This window comes from Cetorhinus maximus, chromosome 15, assembly GCF_964194155.1.
Source record: "Cetorhinus maximus chromosome 15, sCetMax3.hap1.1, whole genome shotgun sequence".
Lineage (NCBI taxonomy): Eukaryota > Metazoa > Chordata > Chondrichthyes > Lamniformes > Cetorhinidae > Cetorhinus > Cetorhinus maximus.
The window spans coordinates 88,704,258-88,716,987 of NC_135893.1; the positions used below are offsets into that span (position 1 = coordinate 88,704,258).

Sequence of the window (12,730 nt, forward strand, 5' to 3'; positions counted from 1 at the left end):
TAGATTATTGTTAGGCAAGGGAATCAAAGGTTATTGGGGGTAGATGGGAATGTGGAAATCGATACACAAGAAGATCAGCCATGATCTTATTGAATTGCGGAGCAGGGTCAAGGGGCTGAATGGCCTACTCCTGTTCCTACTTCTTATGTTCTAAGCCGTGTATAAGCAATTATTCTCTCAAATGAAGCACAATGCCTATGGCCCTTTGTGGACTATGACGAATTACTTACTTAATGATCTTTCATTAGTACTGAAAGAGATTTAACACTTTTTATGCAACTTCTCCACATCTCTATGTTAGCTATGGCTCAACTGATAGCATTCTTACCTTGAAGTCAGAAGGTTTGTAGTTCATAAGTCCCCTCCAAGACATGCATGCAAAAATCAAAACTGCCACTCCAGTGCAGTACTGAAGGAGTGCTACACTTTTGGAGGTGCTGTCTTTTGAATAAGAAGAAACTGAGGCCCGGTCTGCCTTCATTGGTAGGTGTAAATTTCGTACCATTTCGAAGAACAGGAGAATTTTCCTTGGTGTCCTTCCCAATATTTATCCCTCCATCAATACCAGAAAACCAGATTATCGCACTGCTGTTTGTGGGAGTTTGCTGTGGGCAATTTGGCTGCTTCCTTTCCTACATTGGAACAGTGACTTCATTTCAAAAGCACTTCATTGCCTGTAAAGTGCTTGAGATGGCTGGTGGTTGTGAAAAGAACAATGGTCTAGATCTGTTGAGGAGCAGCAATCATTGTTTGATTGCGGCTTTGTCTGGAAATTTTCTACAAGGGTCTTCTGAATCCAGTTGTCCCAGAAATACAGAGCGCAGCGTTCTGAGAACTCCATCCGGTCGTAGCAGAGTTGGAGGAAGATAAGATACGTTCCCTTTTTACAACACTAGCCGCCGAATGGTAGGTTTAAATTCCAGTGTGAATGCTAGTGAATGAACGTTAGTGAATGGGTGAGTGAATTGGTGAGTGCGTGAGTGAGTAGGTGTGTAAGTGGGTAGGGAATAGGTGGGTGAGATGGGTAGGTGGGTGTGCGTAAGTAGGTGAGGTAGGTAGGTGGGTAAGTGGGTAGGGGGTAAGTGAGTGAGGTGGTTAAATGGGGGAGGTGTGTAAGTGGGTAGGGGAGTAGGTTGGTGGGAAATGTGAAGTCAGATTGGGTGTATTTGGGTCAGGTCAGGGGTCATTGGGTCAGGTTGGGGGGATAGTCGGGTCAAATCGGGAGGGTAGTCAGGCGGTTGGGGAGGTAGTCGGGGGTCAGGTAGTCAGGTGTTAGGTGGAGGGGTTAGGAGGGTATTGGGGGGTTGGGCGGGAGATAGTCTGGTCTGGTGGTCGGGTGGGGTAGTGGGGGGTAATGGGGGGGCTCAGTGTGAGTGATTGGGAGGTCAGTTTTGGAGTTACCCAGAGTTAGTCTAGGATTTTTCTGTCTAACATTTCCTATTTAAATATTCAGGTAAGTTCATCGAATCTGTCCCAAGTCTCTGACTCTAACTCAGAGCCGGAGACTTTCGCAGGGGTTCCTGGAGAGCAGGAGAATTGCTCATTGAAAGTTGAAACTTTCTGGGCAATTCCCGTGGAAGTTCATGTGTCAGGACTTCCACATGGTCCTGACACGCATCTCGGTTGTATGTCTGGTCTTTAATGATCCAAAGACTGGAAGGTTTGGCCGTATATAAATGAAAGTCTTTCTTTCATTTCTCTGAGCCCAGCTTTTATTGACAATTATTTAAAGTCTGTGTCCTCTGGTTATCAACCCTCCTACTTGAAAGGTGGCCCGGGGGGGCGGGGGGGGGGGGGGGGGGGGGGGCGGTGTGTGTGTGTGTGTGAGGGGGTGAAAAAAAGGCTGAGATCAGGGCCTGAACACCCAAGGATGATATGGGACTACTTATTTTAAATAGGCGTGAACCCCTTACAAAGCAGCTTCCTTCCTCATTTTATTTCTAAGAGTGTTGGTTCCACACTACGTGGCCTTTTCTTCCCCGCAGTCAACCATCAAAAGCCTATTTTGCTCAGCTTCAATCCTTGACCCTACGATCCTCATCGGGAGCAATGCAGGCTCAAACATTGGCTGGGCTAGAAACACAATAGCAATTGTCAGTCGAGTTTTAAACCATTTCAAAATTTTCCGTTAACCTCCAAAAGCACTACACAACCAATGACGTACTTTTGAAGTGTATGTTGTAATGTGGGAAACACAGCAGCCAATTTGCACTCATCAAATTTCCACAAAAAGCAATGTGATAAGTGTCCAAATAATCTGTTTTTGTGATGTTAGTTGAGGGATAAATATTAGCCAGGACACTGAGGAGATTTCCCCTGCTTTTCGAATAGTGTCATGCAATCTTTTACATCTACTTCAAGAGGGCAGATGGAGCCTCAGTTTAGCAACTCATCCAAAAAATGGTAATGTTCCTTCAGATATTCCAGATATTGTATTCAAAGCCTGTGGAGTAAGACTTGAAACTAAAATCTTCTGACTCAAAGGCACAAGTGCTCCCAACTAAGTGACATCTAATACTTAATAAGTAAATGGTATTACCACCAAACCTAGGTGAATATAAATTGGGTGTAGGGGCAAAAGAACAGCATCTAGGGCTGATGTTACATTGACCTCAATGACTAGGATAGCATCTCTCTCTCACACATACACACACACATTCTCTTTCTCTCTCTCTCTCTCTTGTGTCTTCTCCACCCAGTTAACCAGTACATTCCATGCTTTCTAATCTCTATACAGACAGGTTGCATCAGCCTTCAATGGACATCTGCCCATTCTACCACACCTTCTAACTAACTTCAACTTTCCTGTGCTTCTTGTTCAATCGGCAGCAACCGTTACAGCTTCTAACCGTCCCAACAGCTGTTCTTTGGGCAACAATGTGCTCAGAGCATCTAAGGCTTTCCTCATCACAGTCAGCTAGTGACTAGATAATACCGTTTATGTGTGGGAAGCCCAGGCATTACAACAGCAACACGTGAAAGGTACGTAAAGAAAGACTTGCATTAAAAAGCGCTTTTCATTATGACCTGACATCTCAAAGCACTTTACCCCAATGAAGTACTTTTGAAGTGTACTCACTGTTGCAATATAGGAAACAATAGCAGCTAATTTACACACAGCAAACTCCCACAAACAGGAATGTGATAATGACCAGATAATGTGCTTTTGTGATATTGAGTGAAGAATAAACATTGGACAGGACACCGGGGAAAATTCCCCTGCTCTTCTTTGATGTAGTGCCATGGGATCTTTTACATCCACTCACGCAGGTAGATAGAATTTTGGTTTAGTGTCTCATCCAAAAGACAGTGGTCAGGATTTTTCGGCCCCACCATGGCATTCCGCCATGGAGGATGTGGCGGGAAAGCCAAAAGTCCATTGACTTTCAGTACAATCGGAAGATCCCGGTGGCGGGTGGGTCGGAAAATCCCGGCAAGTGCCTTCAACAGGGCAGCACTCCCTCACTGCTACACTGGAGTGTCAGCATTGCGTTTGGTGCTCAAGTCCCAGCGTGGAACTTGAACTTTGCGACTCAGTGTCAAGACAGCTACCAACTGAACTACAGCTGACACCGTTGAGGAATGATATAGAATCATAAAGTGGCTACAGCACTAATGGAGGCCATTCGGCCCATTGTGTCCATTCCAGCTCTCTGCATCAAGTTTACAGCAGAGAAACAGAGCATCTGAATGTCTGGTCCTTATGCTCCACATGAGTCTCCTGCCACTTCTCTTCAACTCACTGTAAAAGCATATCCTTCTATTCCTTTTTTATCATCAGCTTGTCTAGCTTTCCCTTAAGTGTATTTATGCTGTGCACTGCAACCACTCCCTGTCAAAGTGAGTTTCACAATAAATGAAGACTTTAAGAACAAAATATTTATCTCTAATAATTTAGTTGCCAACTCTGAGAAGAACTGTCATGCCAATTCTCACCACTCTCTGGCTAAAGAAGTTTCTCCCGAACTCCTTATTGGTTTCATTCATGACTATCTTATATTTATGTATTGGACTCTAGTCTTGGTCTCTCCCCATAAATAGAAACATTTTCTCCACATCTACCCAATCCAAACCCTTTCATAATTTTAAAGGTCTCTATTAGGTCTTCTCTCACTTCACTTTTCTTAAATGCCCCAGCCTGTTCAGCTTTTCCTGAGCAGTAAGTGTAAACTGGACTCACAGCACCCTCCTCTGGTGAACAAGAATACTTAGGCAGAATGTCGTTGATTGTTGGTTGATGGGCTGTTTAACAGTGCACTGTTAGACACTGGCAGAATATCAAATCTGCCATTTGATTCTGTTAAATAAAGCTAATATCCTATCATCCATTTAAGCCCTGTCCTTTTCTTCACTTCTGTGGTCTCTGAAAGCACAATTTAGAGATGAGCTAACGAATGGGGTTCTGCCTATCGAGATAATGTTATAATAAAAACAAAATACTGTGGATGCTAGAAATCTGAAATAAAAACAGAAAATGCTGGAAAAACTCAGCAGGTCTAGGCTGGCAGCATCTGTGGAAGGAGAAACAGAGTTAACATTTTGAGACTGTATGACCCTTCTTCGGACCATTAAAAATGTCATGTCATAATAACATTGAGGCCCCACGTGCCTGTTTGGGTGGGGAAAGATCCCATGACACTATTTCAAAGAAGAGCAGGGGAGGTATCCTTGGTGTCCTGGCCATTATCCATCTATCAATCAACATCACAAAGTATTTCATTGGCTGTAAAGTGCTTTGAGATGCCTGGTGACCGTGGAACGTACTACATAAACACAAATCTTTCTTTCCTTTCGTCTCTGGGTTGCAGCCCGATGTCCCAAAACACGCACTTTCAGCAGGAGTCGCTGAAACAATAACCGAGAGCAGGACCAACCATCTGCGTAAGACAAGGGTGCCGCGACAAACTGCAGCACCCTTCCTACTGCCCGAGTTAAGATCAGCAAACTCAGTACAGAGGCGACAATTATTCCTGGGGCCTTGTTACTTTGTAAAGCTCAAGGAACTCACTGAATCAACTGGCTAACAAATCCCTCCATTTTTTGAAGGCAGTTGGAAAATAAGAAAGCGAGAAGTTGCTCACTTCCTGTCTTCCAGCAGAATGTGTAACTTCTGTCTGATAATTCTGCTATATAAAAAAATTCACAGAAACTATACAACAACAACTTGCACGTTAAAGGCAAATTAATGTAATAAAACATAGGAGCGTGATAAACCAAATTAAACCTCAAGTTACCTATTAGGGCATGTGGCCAGAAGTTTGGTTTTAATGGGCTTCTTAAAGGAAGAAAGTTAGTTAGAGAGGCGGAGAGTTTTAGGGTGGGGAATTCCAGAGCTTAAGGCCCAGGCAATTTAAATTACAGCCACCAATGGTGGAATGATTGAAATTAAGAGGCCAGCATTAGATGAGAGCAGATATCTCCAATGGTTGTGGGTCTGCAAGAGATTACAGAGGTAGTGAGACCATGGAGAGATTTGAAAACAAGGATGAGAATTTAAAAATTGAAGCATTGCTTAACTGGGAGCCAATGTAGGTCAACGAGCATGGGGGTTGGGGGGGTGGGGGGGGGGGGGTGGGGTGATGGATAAATGGGACTTGGTGCAAGTAGGGACATGGACAGCAGAGTTTTGGATGATCTCCAGTTTACCGACGATAGAATGTGGGAGGTATGGTGGGCCAAGGGCCAAAAGCTTTGTTAAAGAGGTAGGTTTTAAGGAGCACCTTAAAGGAGGAAAGAGAGATAGCGAGGTGGAGATTATCACACAAACCCAAGTCTTAGAATAAAATTCAAACAGTTGGCATTGAATGTAGTTACCTGTTTTTTAATCCTTATTTTAAATTGGTCTCTGCATTTACTGTCAGATTTCTGACATTTATACATTTGTTATGCTTGCAAATGTTTGTGGTGTGTCAGCTATTGAAGAATGTTGTATTTGGAAACATTCCCTTTTACAAATGAATTTTAAAAAGTTGTCAGTCACGATTGTCGGAAAAGTAACACACAGATAATTGCATTTCTCCAACTTGTTTGTACTGGGAAAGAAAGTATGACCGACAAAGTTTATCCATTCAACTTCAGGAGGAAGTGCTTTAGGCACATCGGATTATTGGATAGTTTACGGCAGTGAGGGCAGAATGTTCATCCTGTGTCACATGGGAAAACTGTCTGCATTCTTGTTGACCATAAACTTAAATACTCAGGATAAATGTGTTTTAGAAATAGTCGAGAGTTTAGATCACCTATAAAATAGGGCCCCAGCTGCATGCCTGCCTATCTGTCAGGCCTGTCAATAAGCGTAGATCTGCTAACCAAGTAACATCAACACAGCCACAGAAAAATGTTGCAGTAAAAGTCTATGAAAAGCTGCTTCTTCCAAAGTCATGCATAAGAAGCACATTCTGAAGGAGCTATTTTAGCCCCTTAAGGACTTTATTGGTTTCTCAATATTTGTACTATTTCTCTTTTGAAGTTATCTCCATTGAAAATAATCCGGACTCTGGGTAGAACTTTCAACTTGAAAACCAGTAAGGGGAGCTGGGTGAGGTTTATAATGGTTGGGCAATCTACTATTCACTATTTGACATCCCTATCTCCCCACTGCACCCCAGCACCCACAATGCTAAAAGTTGTACATTTATTAGTTTTCAGTTTGAATGTAACGCAATCATCTTTTGGCACATGCAGGATATAGTGGACATAGAATCATAGAATTCAAACAGAATTCATACAGCAAGGAAGGGGGCCATTCGGACCACTGATTGCTGGTTCTTTTGAACAGCAATCCACTTGGTCCCATTTTTTTCTCCATATCCTTGCAATTTCTCCTCCTTCAAGTATTTATCCAATATTCTTTTGAAAGCTACTGCTGAATCTGTATTCAGTACCTGTTCAGATCTTAACCACAGCTTAACCACTTGTAGCAAAGAAAGGCTTAATGTCCTTGTGTCACCTTTGATTCTTTTGCCAATCTGACGTGATCTGCAATAAAATACACTAAAAGTGAAATGTAGCTGTTCGGGTCGATGCACTCTATCCCATTCACGAAGGATGCAAGTTTCAGCCCATAAGAAACTGGTCTCCTTGCGAAACATAAAATCTATTGCAGGAAGCCTGGGTTGGTAACATTGACAGCTTGCGTGATGGAGCAACTGGATTCTAATTCGTTGAAGTGTATTGCTTGATTGAAAATTTTAAAAACTGCACATGCTTGGCAAGGCTAAGGGATATGAAACCAAGCCATGATCTCATTGAAGCAGTTTCAAGGGGCTGATGGCCTCCATAAGTTAGTCCCACAATGAAATGGGAGTGGGGGGGGGGGGGGGGGGGGAAGGAATATTCATTGGCAAAGGTGGAAGAAGAAACCATATTGATGGCAATTTTCAGTAAATGTAATCATGTGTCATCAAATATAGACAGACTGCAAACTCATAACCACTAAGTTTTGGTTTGGAAAGAATACCCTCCAATCAGCTGTTTCACTCAGTAAACAAAAGTAAGTTTTTATTTATGCCTTTGTATTACAGAAATATTAGCTTGGAAAAGTGATTAAGTGCTTATTATGGAGCAATGCAGGTTCCTCCCAGCACTGAGCAAGGGGGATCGATTTCTCTGCCTTCGATTGGCTGAGCGATGCTCTGGGAGTTCGATTCTCCTGCCTGCCTGTCACCGGAAGTTGCGGGAAGATGTCGACCGCCATGAATTTCAGCTCCAAGAGTTTCAACCCCAGGCCGCCGGACAAGGGCTCCTTCCCCCTGGACCACCTGGGTGGGCGGCTCGACCAGGCAGCGGGGGATTCATAGACCCGATAGAGAGGGCCCGGGTCACGCAACCCCCCCGCCCCCACCGTGACCCCCTCTAACACCGCCCCCCCCCCCCCACCGTGACCCCCTCTAACACCGCCCCCCCCCCCACCGTGACCCCCTCTAACACCGGCCCCCCCCCCACCGTGACCCCCTCTAACACCGCCCCCCCCCCCACCGTGACCCCCTCTAACACCGCCCCCCCCCCCCCACCGTGACCCCCTCTAACACCGCCCCCCCCCCACCGTGACCCCCTCTAACACCGGCCCCCCCCCACCGTGACCCCCTCTAACACCGCCCCCCCCACCGTGACCCCCTCTAACACCGGCCCCCCCCCACCGTGACCCCCTCTAACACCGCCCCCCCCCCCACCGTGACCCCCTCTAACACCGCCCCCCCCCACCGTGACCCCCTCTAACACCGCCCCCCCCACCGTGACCCCCTCTAACACCGCCCCCCCCCCCACCGTGACCCCCTCTAACACCGCCCCCCCCCCACCGTGACCCCCTCTAACACCGCCCCCCCCACCGTGACCCCCTCTAACACCGCCCCCCCCCACCGTGACCCCCTCTAACACCGCCCCCCCCACCGTGACCCCCTCTAACACCGGCCCCCCCCCACCGTGACCCCCTCTAACACCGCCCCCCCCCACCGTGACCCCCTCTAACCCCGCTGCCCCCCGTGACCCCCTCTAACCCCCCGCCCCACCGTGACCCCCTCTCACCCCCCACCGTGACCCCCCTCTAACCCCCCCGCCCCACCGTGACCCCCTCTAACCCCGCCCCACGTGACCCCTTCAAACCGCCCCCCCCCACCGTAACCCCCTCTAACTGCCCCCCCCACCGTGACCCCCCTCTAACTCCCCCCCCCACCGTGACCCCCTCTAACTCCCCCCACACCGTAACCCCACCCCACCGTGACCCCCTCTAACTCCCCCCACACCGTAACCCCACCCCACCATGACCCCCTCTTACCCCCTGCTGTGAACCCCTCTAACCAGCCCCCTACCGTAAAATCGCCCCACTGTGACCCGCTCTAACCCCCCTACTGTGACCCCCCCACTGTAACCCCACCCCGTGACCCCCCCACTACCATAACCCCACCGTGACCCCCACTGTAACCCCCTCCCACTGTAACTCACTCTAACACATCCCACAGTAACCCTCGAACACCCCCCTCCACCATAAGCCCCTCTAACCACCCCACCATAACCCACTCTAACCCCCCCAACTGTAACCCCCCTCCAACCATAATCCCCTCCAACCCCCCCCACTGTAACCACCCTCACTGTGACCCCCTCTAATCCCCCCAGCGTAACCCCCCTCTAACCCCCTCCTACCCCACTTGCCCGCCTTCTGGCACTCCCCCAAACTACGCTTCTGTGCCCCCGGCCAGCCACGTGCCCTCACCCCCCACCCCCCAAGGCGCGGGCCAGGCAATATTGCAAGTGGTTCTGCTGCTGCTTCCTCGGTGCATCACAGCGGTAATGGAAATGTGAAAGCCTCAACGTATTTAACACAATTGGTTTTTCAAAATTTGGCAGGTGAATGTAAAGAATTTAAGGAGAAATTTATGAACTGCCTCCGTGAGAATAAGTTTGGCAATTCTCTGTGCAGAGAGCAATCAAAGGAATACCTGGAGTGTAGAATGCAAAGGTACAGCACCAAAGCATGTAAACCTAAGAAATGTCAACTTTACAACCAAAATCTTTGTAATTGTGTTAATTTAAAACGATTTAAATAGTAACGATTAACAAGTCTCCTCTTGTAACCATCTCTATTTCTACTCCATATACTTTCAATTTTAATTTTCCTCTCTCTCTTATTCCCTCAAATATTGAATGCGCTTTGTAGTTCTAAAGCAGAATCGCGAAAGAATTAGTCACTGATTTTACAATTCTCATTCTTGTTTCTTCATCCCTCCCTATCTTTGCAACTTTCTCCAATCCTATAACCCTAAGAACATCATTAATAGCAGCAGGGCTATGCCATATGGCCCCTCCAGCCTTCAAAAGATTATCACATATAAAAACACTAATCTAGAACACAGTCTCAGAAGAAGTGGTCAGCCATTTAGAACTGAGATGTGAAGAAATTTCTTCACACAATGGTTTGTGAACCTTTGAAATTCTTTACCCCAGACGGCTGTGGATGCTCAGTCATTGAATATATTCAAGACAGAGGCCGATAGATTTTTTGGTAGTGAGGGATATGGGGATAGTGCAGAATGGTGGAGTTGAGGTGGAAGATCAACCATGATCTTGTCGAATGACAGAGCAGGCTTAAAGAGCCAAATGGCCTACTGCAGCACCTATTTCTTGCATTTTTATTTGTCCAAGTGCTGATGGTTATTTTGAACTCCAGTGGCCTTTGAGAGCGAGGATAACTCCTAGGTCCCTTGTGAATCCTATCTTGTGAGATTCAGCTTTCCAGTATGGGATCTTTATGTTCACCTGAGAGGGCAGACTGGGTTTTAGTTTAACATCTCACCTGAAAGACAGGATCTCGGTTTAACCTCTCATCCAGTACTGCATTGGGTATGTCAGCCTAGTTTTTGTGTTCAAGTCTCTGGAGTGGCTCTTGAGCCCACAACCTTCTGAATCAGAGGCAAGCGTACTACAGGTGAGCTTTTCCTGCAATTTTTGTTTTTGTTTCATATTTCCAGCATCTGCAATATTTTGCTTTTAACTTAAACTCATTAAGTTGCCTTTAGAGTGCCTTTGCCAGATGACTGATAAATACCGGATGCACACATCTCCCAGGACTGGTCATCCAATACTGTTTTTGTTTTACAGGCAGCTGATGACAAAAGAACCACTGGAGAAACTGGGATTCAAAGATCTTCTCGACAGTAATACAGCAGAAAAACAACAGATGAAAACCTAACAGGAGGAAAGCATGTATCTACAAACTGAACAAGAGGCCATTGATGGACTTATTTTCCTACTGAATCTGTATATATTGTAAAAGAAGACAAGTTTCTGTGTAATAAAGTGTGGAATAAATACTTAGTATGACAAATGGTTCATTTCATTTTAACTGTTTTTAAAACTAACTGTTTTTTCCCCTCTGATTACATTTTTGTGTAGCCCTTAACCCCTTGTCATACTTGTGGCCTACTAATACATTCAACAGAAAATTATTCATTAGATGTCTTCCCCTTGTCAATGTTCTGTGAATACCCTGGTTGGGTATTTGGTGCAGACGTGATCTTTAGTGCATTGTGTGATCTCAAAAATCACATTTGAGAAATTTGTAAGCATTTTTTTGTAAATAAACTTGCCTTATCCATTTCTCAGACTGGATAATGTTCGTGTGTGGGAATGTGAGCTCAGCTGTGGAGGTGTGGAATCTGGGTTAATTATATCACCAACACACTCTTGAGCTCAAATGTGCAAGAGTGCTCGCTTGGGTGAAATACTGGAGACTTATCTGTGGCATTACCTGAGCTTCAGGTTATATAATAATGGTATTTTATTCAAAAACACATTCACAGCCTAAAGGCTGAATTGAAGTGTGACATGCATCAAAATATTCATATATAAGTAATCAGCTTAAATATTCAATCACATAGCAACAAAAATCTACAAGTTCATCAGGTAACAGGTGTGGCGAACAGGAGGGTAATGTTGAATTAAAATTACAAGCCAATTCAAACCAAACCATTCCTACGTTACAGGCACTGAAGTACATATAAATTTTATCATTGAGGACCCGAACTACATAAGGAATAGGGCTATATTGGTACCATAAAAACAAAACTGGTGCAAGAAATAGTGAAATGCAGTCTTTTAAAAATTCTTTTACAGGGTGTGTGTGGCCAGCTAGGCCAGCATTTATTGCCCATCCCTAATTTCCCTTGAGAAGATGGTAGTGAGGCACCTTGTTGAGCTGCTGCAGTCCATGTGACTCTTTCGAGTCAACCAAGTAAACTAAATTAACAAAATTAGGGACAAAGTAAAAGGCAGCCCCTTAAAGGGAAACTGCAAAAACAAAGACAAAATTTAAAGGAAACTTGCAAACATTAAACCAAAATGTGATTAGAGGGGCCAATAAAGCACCCCAGTGCCCACCGAGCACAGGAGGCCTTGATGGTGCGAGTGGACATCGTGTACTCCTTCCCTAGGGACGCCCGGCCGCAAAGGTAGCCGCGGAAAAGGGGCAGACAGTCGGGCCGGATGACCCCCTCGATCGCCTGCTGCCTGGACCTGTTAATGGGCAACTTGACCAGGCCCAGGGGCAGGTTCACGAGGAGGTACTCCTCCCTCCCTGCCCCTCTCTGCATCGGGTGCCCGAAGATCAGGAGTGTGGGACTGAAGTGCAACCAAAAATGAAATAACAAATTTTTTAAATAATTAAAAATGAGTGCGGCCTATAGCATCCTGTATATATGTGGTCCACGGACTCCACAAGGCCGCAGAAACGCAGGCATCTTGGGAGTCCGTGAACTGACACGTCCTACGGTTGTATGGGACTGCTGTGTGCAACACCCTCCACCCCAGATCCCCGATGGTAAGAGGGAGGACTCCCGCATAGAGAGTCCTCCACTTGGGACCCCCGCCTCCGGACGGCAACAAGGGGGCCCAGGCGAGGGTAAGGAGGTGAAGGGTGTGCAGCAGCAGCCCATTGCGCTGGGCTAAAGAGCACGGAGGGCATTTCTGTGAGACGACTCGGGTTGTGGAGCTCTGGCACCCGAGGGAGGGGCTGATGTGGAATTCTGTCCGAGCAGGGGTACACTCGGACGGGTGCCCACCACACACCAAAACGTCCTCGAGAGCATGTATGACATCGGGGCCGATCACGACCATCCTAAGGTCATGGATGGCATTAGCTGCAAGCCGGGCGTCCACCAACGCATGATGCGCCAACTCTTGAGGAATCATCCAGCCCACTCTTCCGCCACTCAGCACGTGCCCGATCCTGGTCACCCCA

The 12,730-nt window shown here is 46.4% G+C and overlaps 1 protein-coding gene across 1 annotated transcript; it reads left to right on the forward strand.

The window, feature by feature from the left end:
- The first annotated feature begins 7,632 nt into the window (after positions 1-7,632).
- Positions 7,633-11,091, forward strand: cox19 (cytochrome c oxidase assembly factor COX19). The gene is made up of 3 exons (XM_078559303.1): positions 7,633-7,764; positions 9,343-9,454; positions 10,594-11,091. The coding sequence occupies exons 1-3, from the start codon at positions 7,683-7,685 to the stop codon at positions 10,682-10,684; spliced, it is 285 nt and encodes a 94-aa protein (XP_078415429.1). The 5' UTR covers positions 7,633-7,682; the 3' UTR covers positions 10,685-11,091.
- The last annotated feature ends 1,639 nt before the right edge of the window (positions 11,092-12,730 follow it).

Bases quoted from the DNA above. Each gene is read 5' to 3' on its own strand.
- cox19 (XM_078559303.1), top strand. From the start codon at position 7,683: ATGTCGACCGCCATGAATTTCAGCTCCAAGAGTTTCAACCCCAGGCCG. The intron at 7,765-9,342 runs GTGGGCGGCTCG...AAAATTTGGCAG, and splicing joins CTTCCCCCTGGACCACCTGG to GTGAATGTAAAGAATTTAAG. The intron at 9,455-10,593 runs GTACAGCACCAA...TTTGTTTTACAG, and splicing joins CTGGAGTGTAGAATGCAAAG to GCAGCTGATGACAAAAGAAC.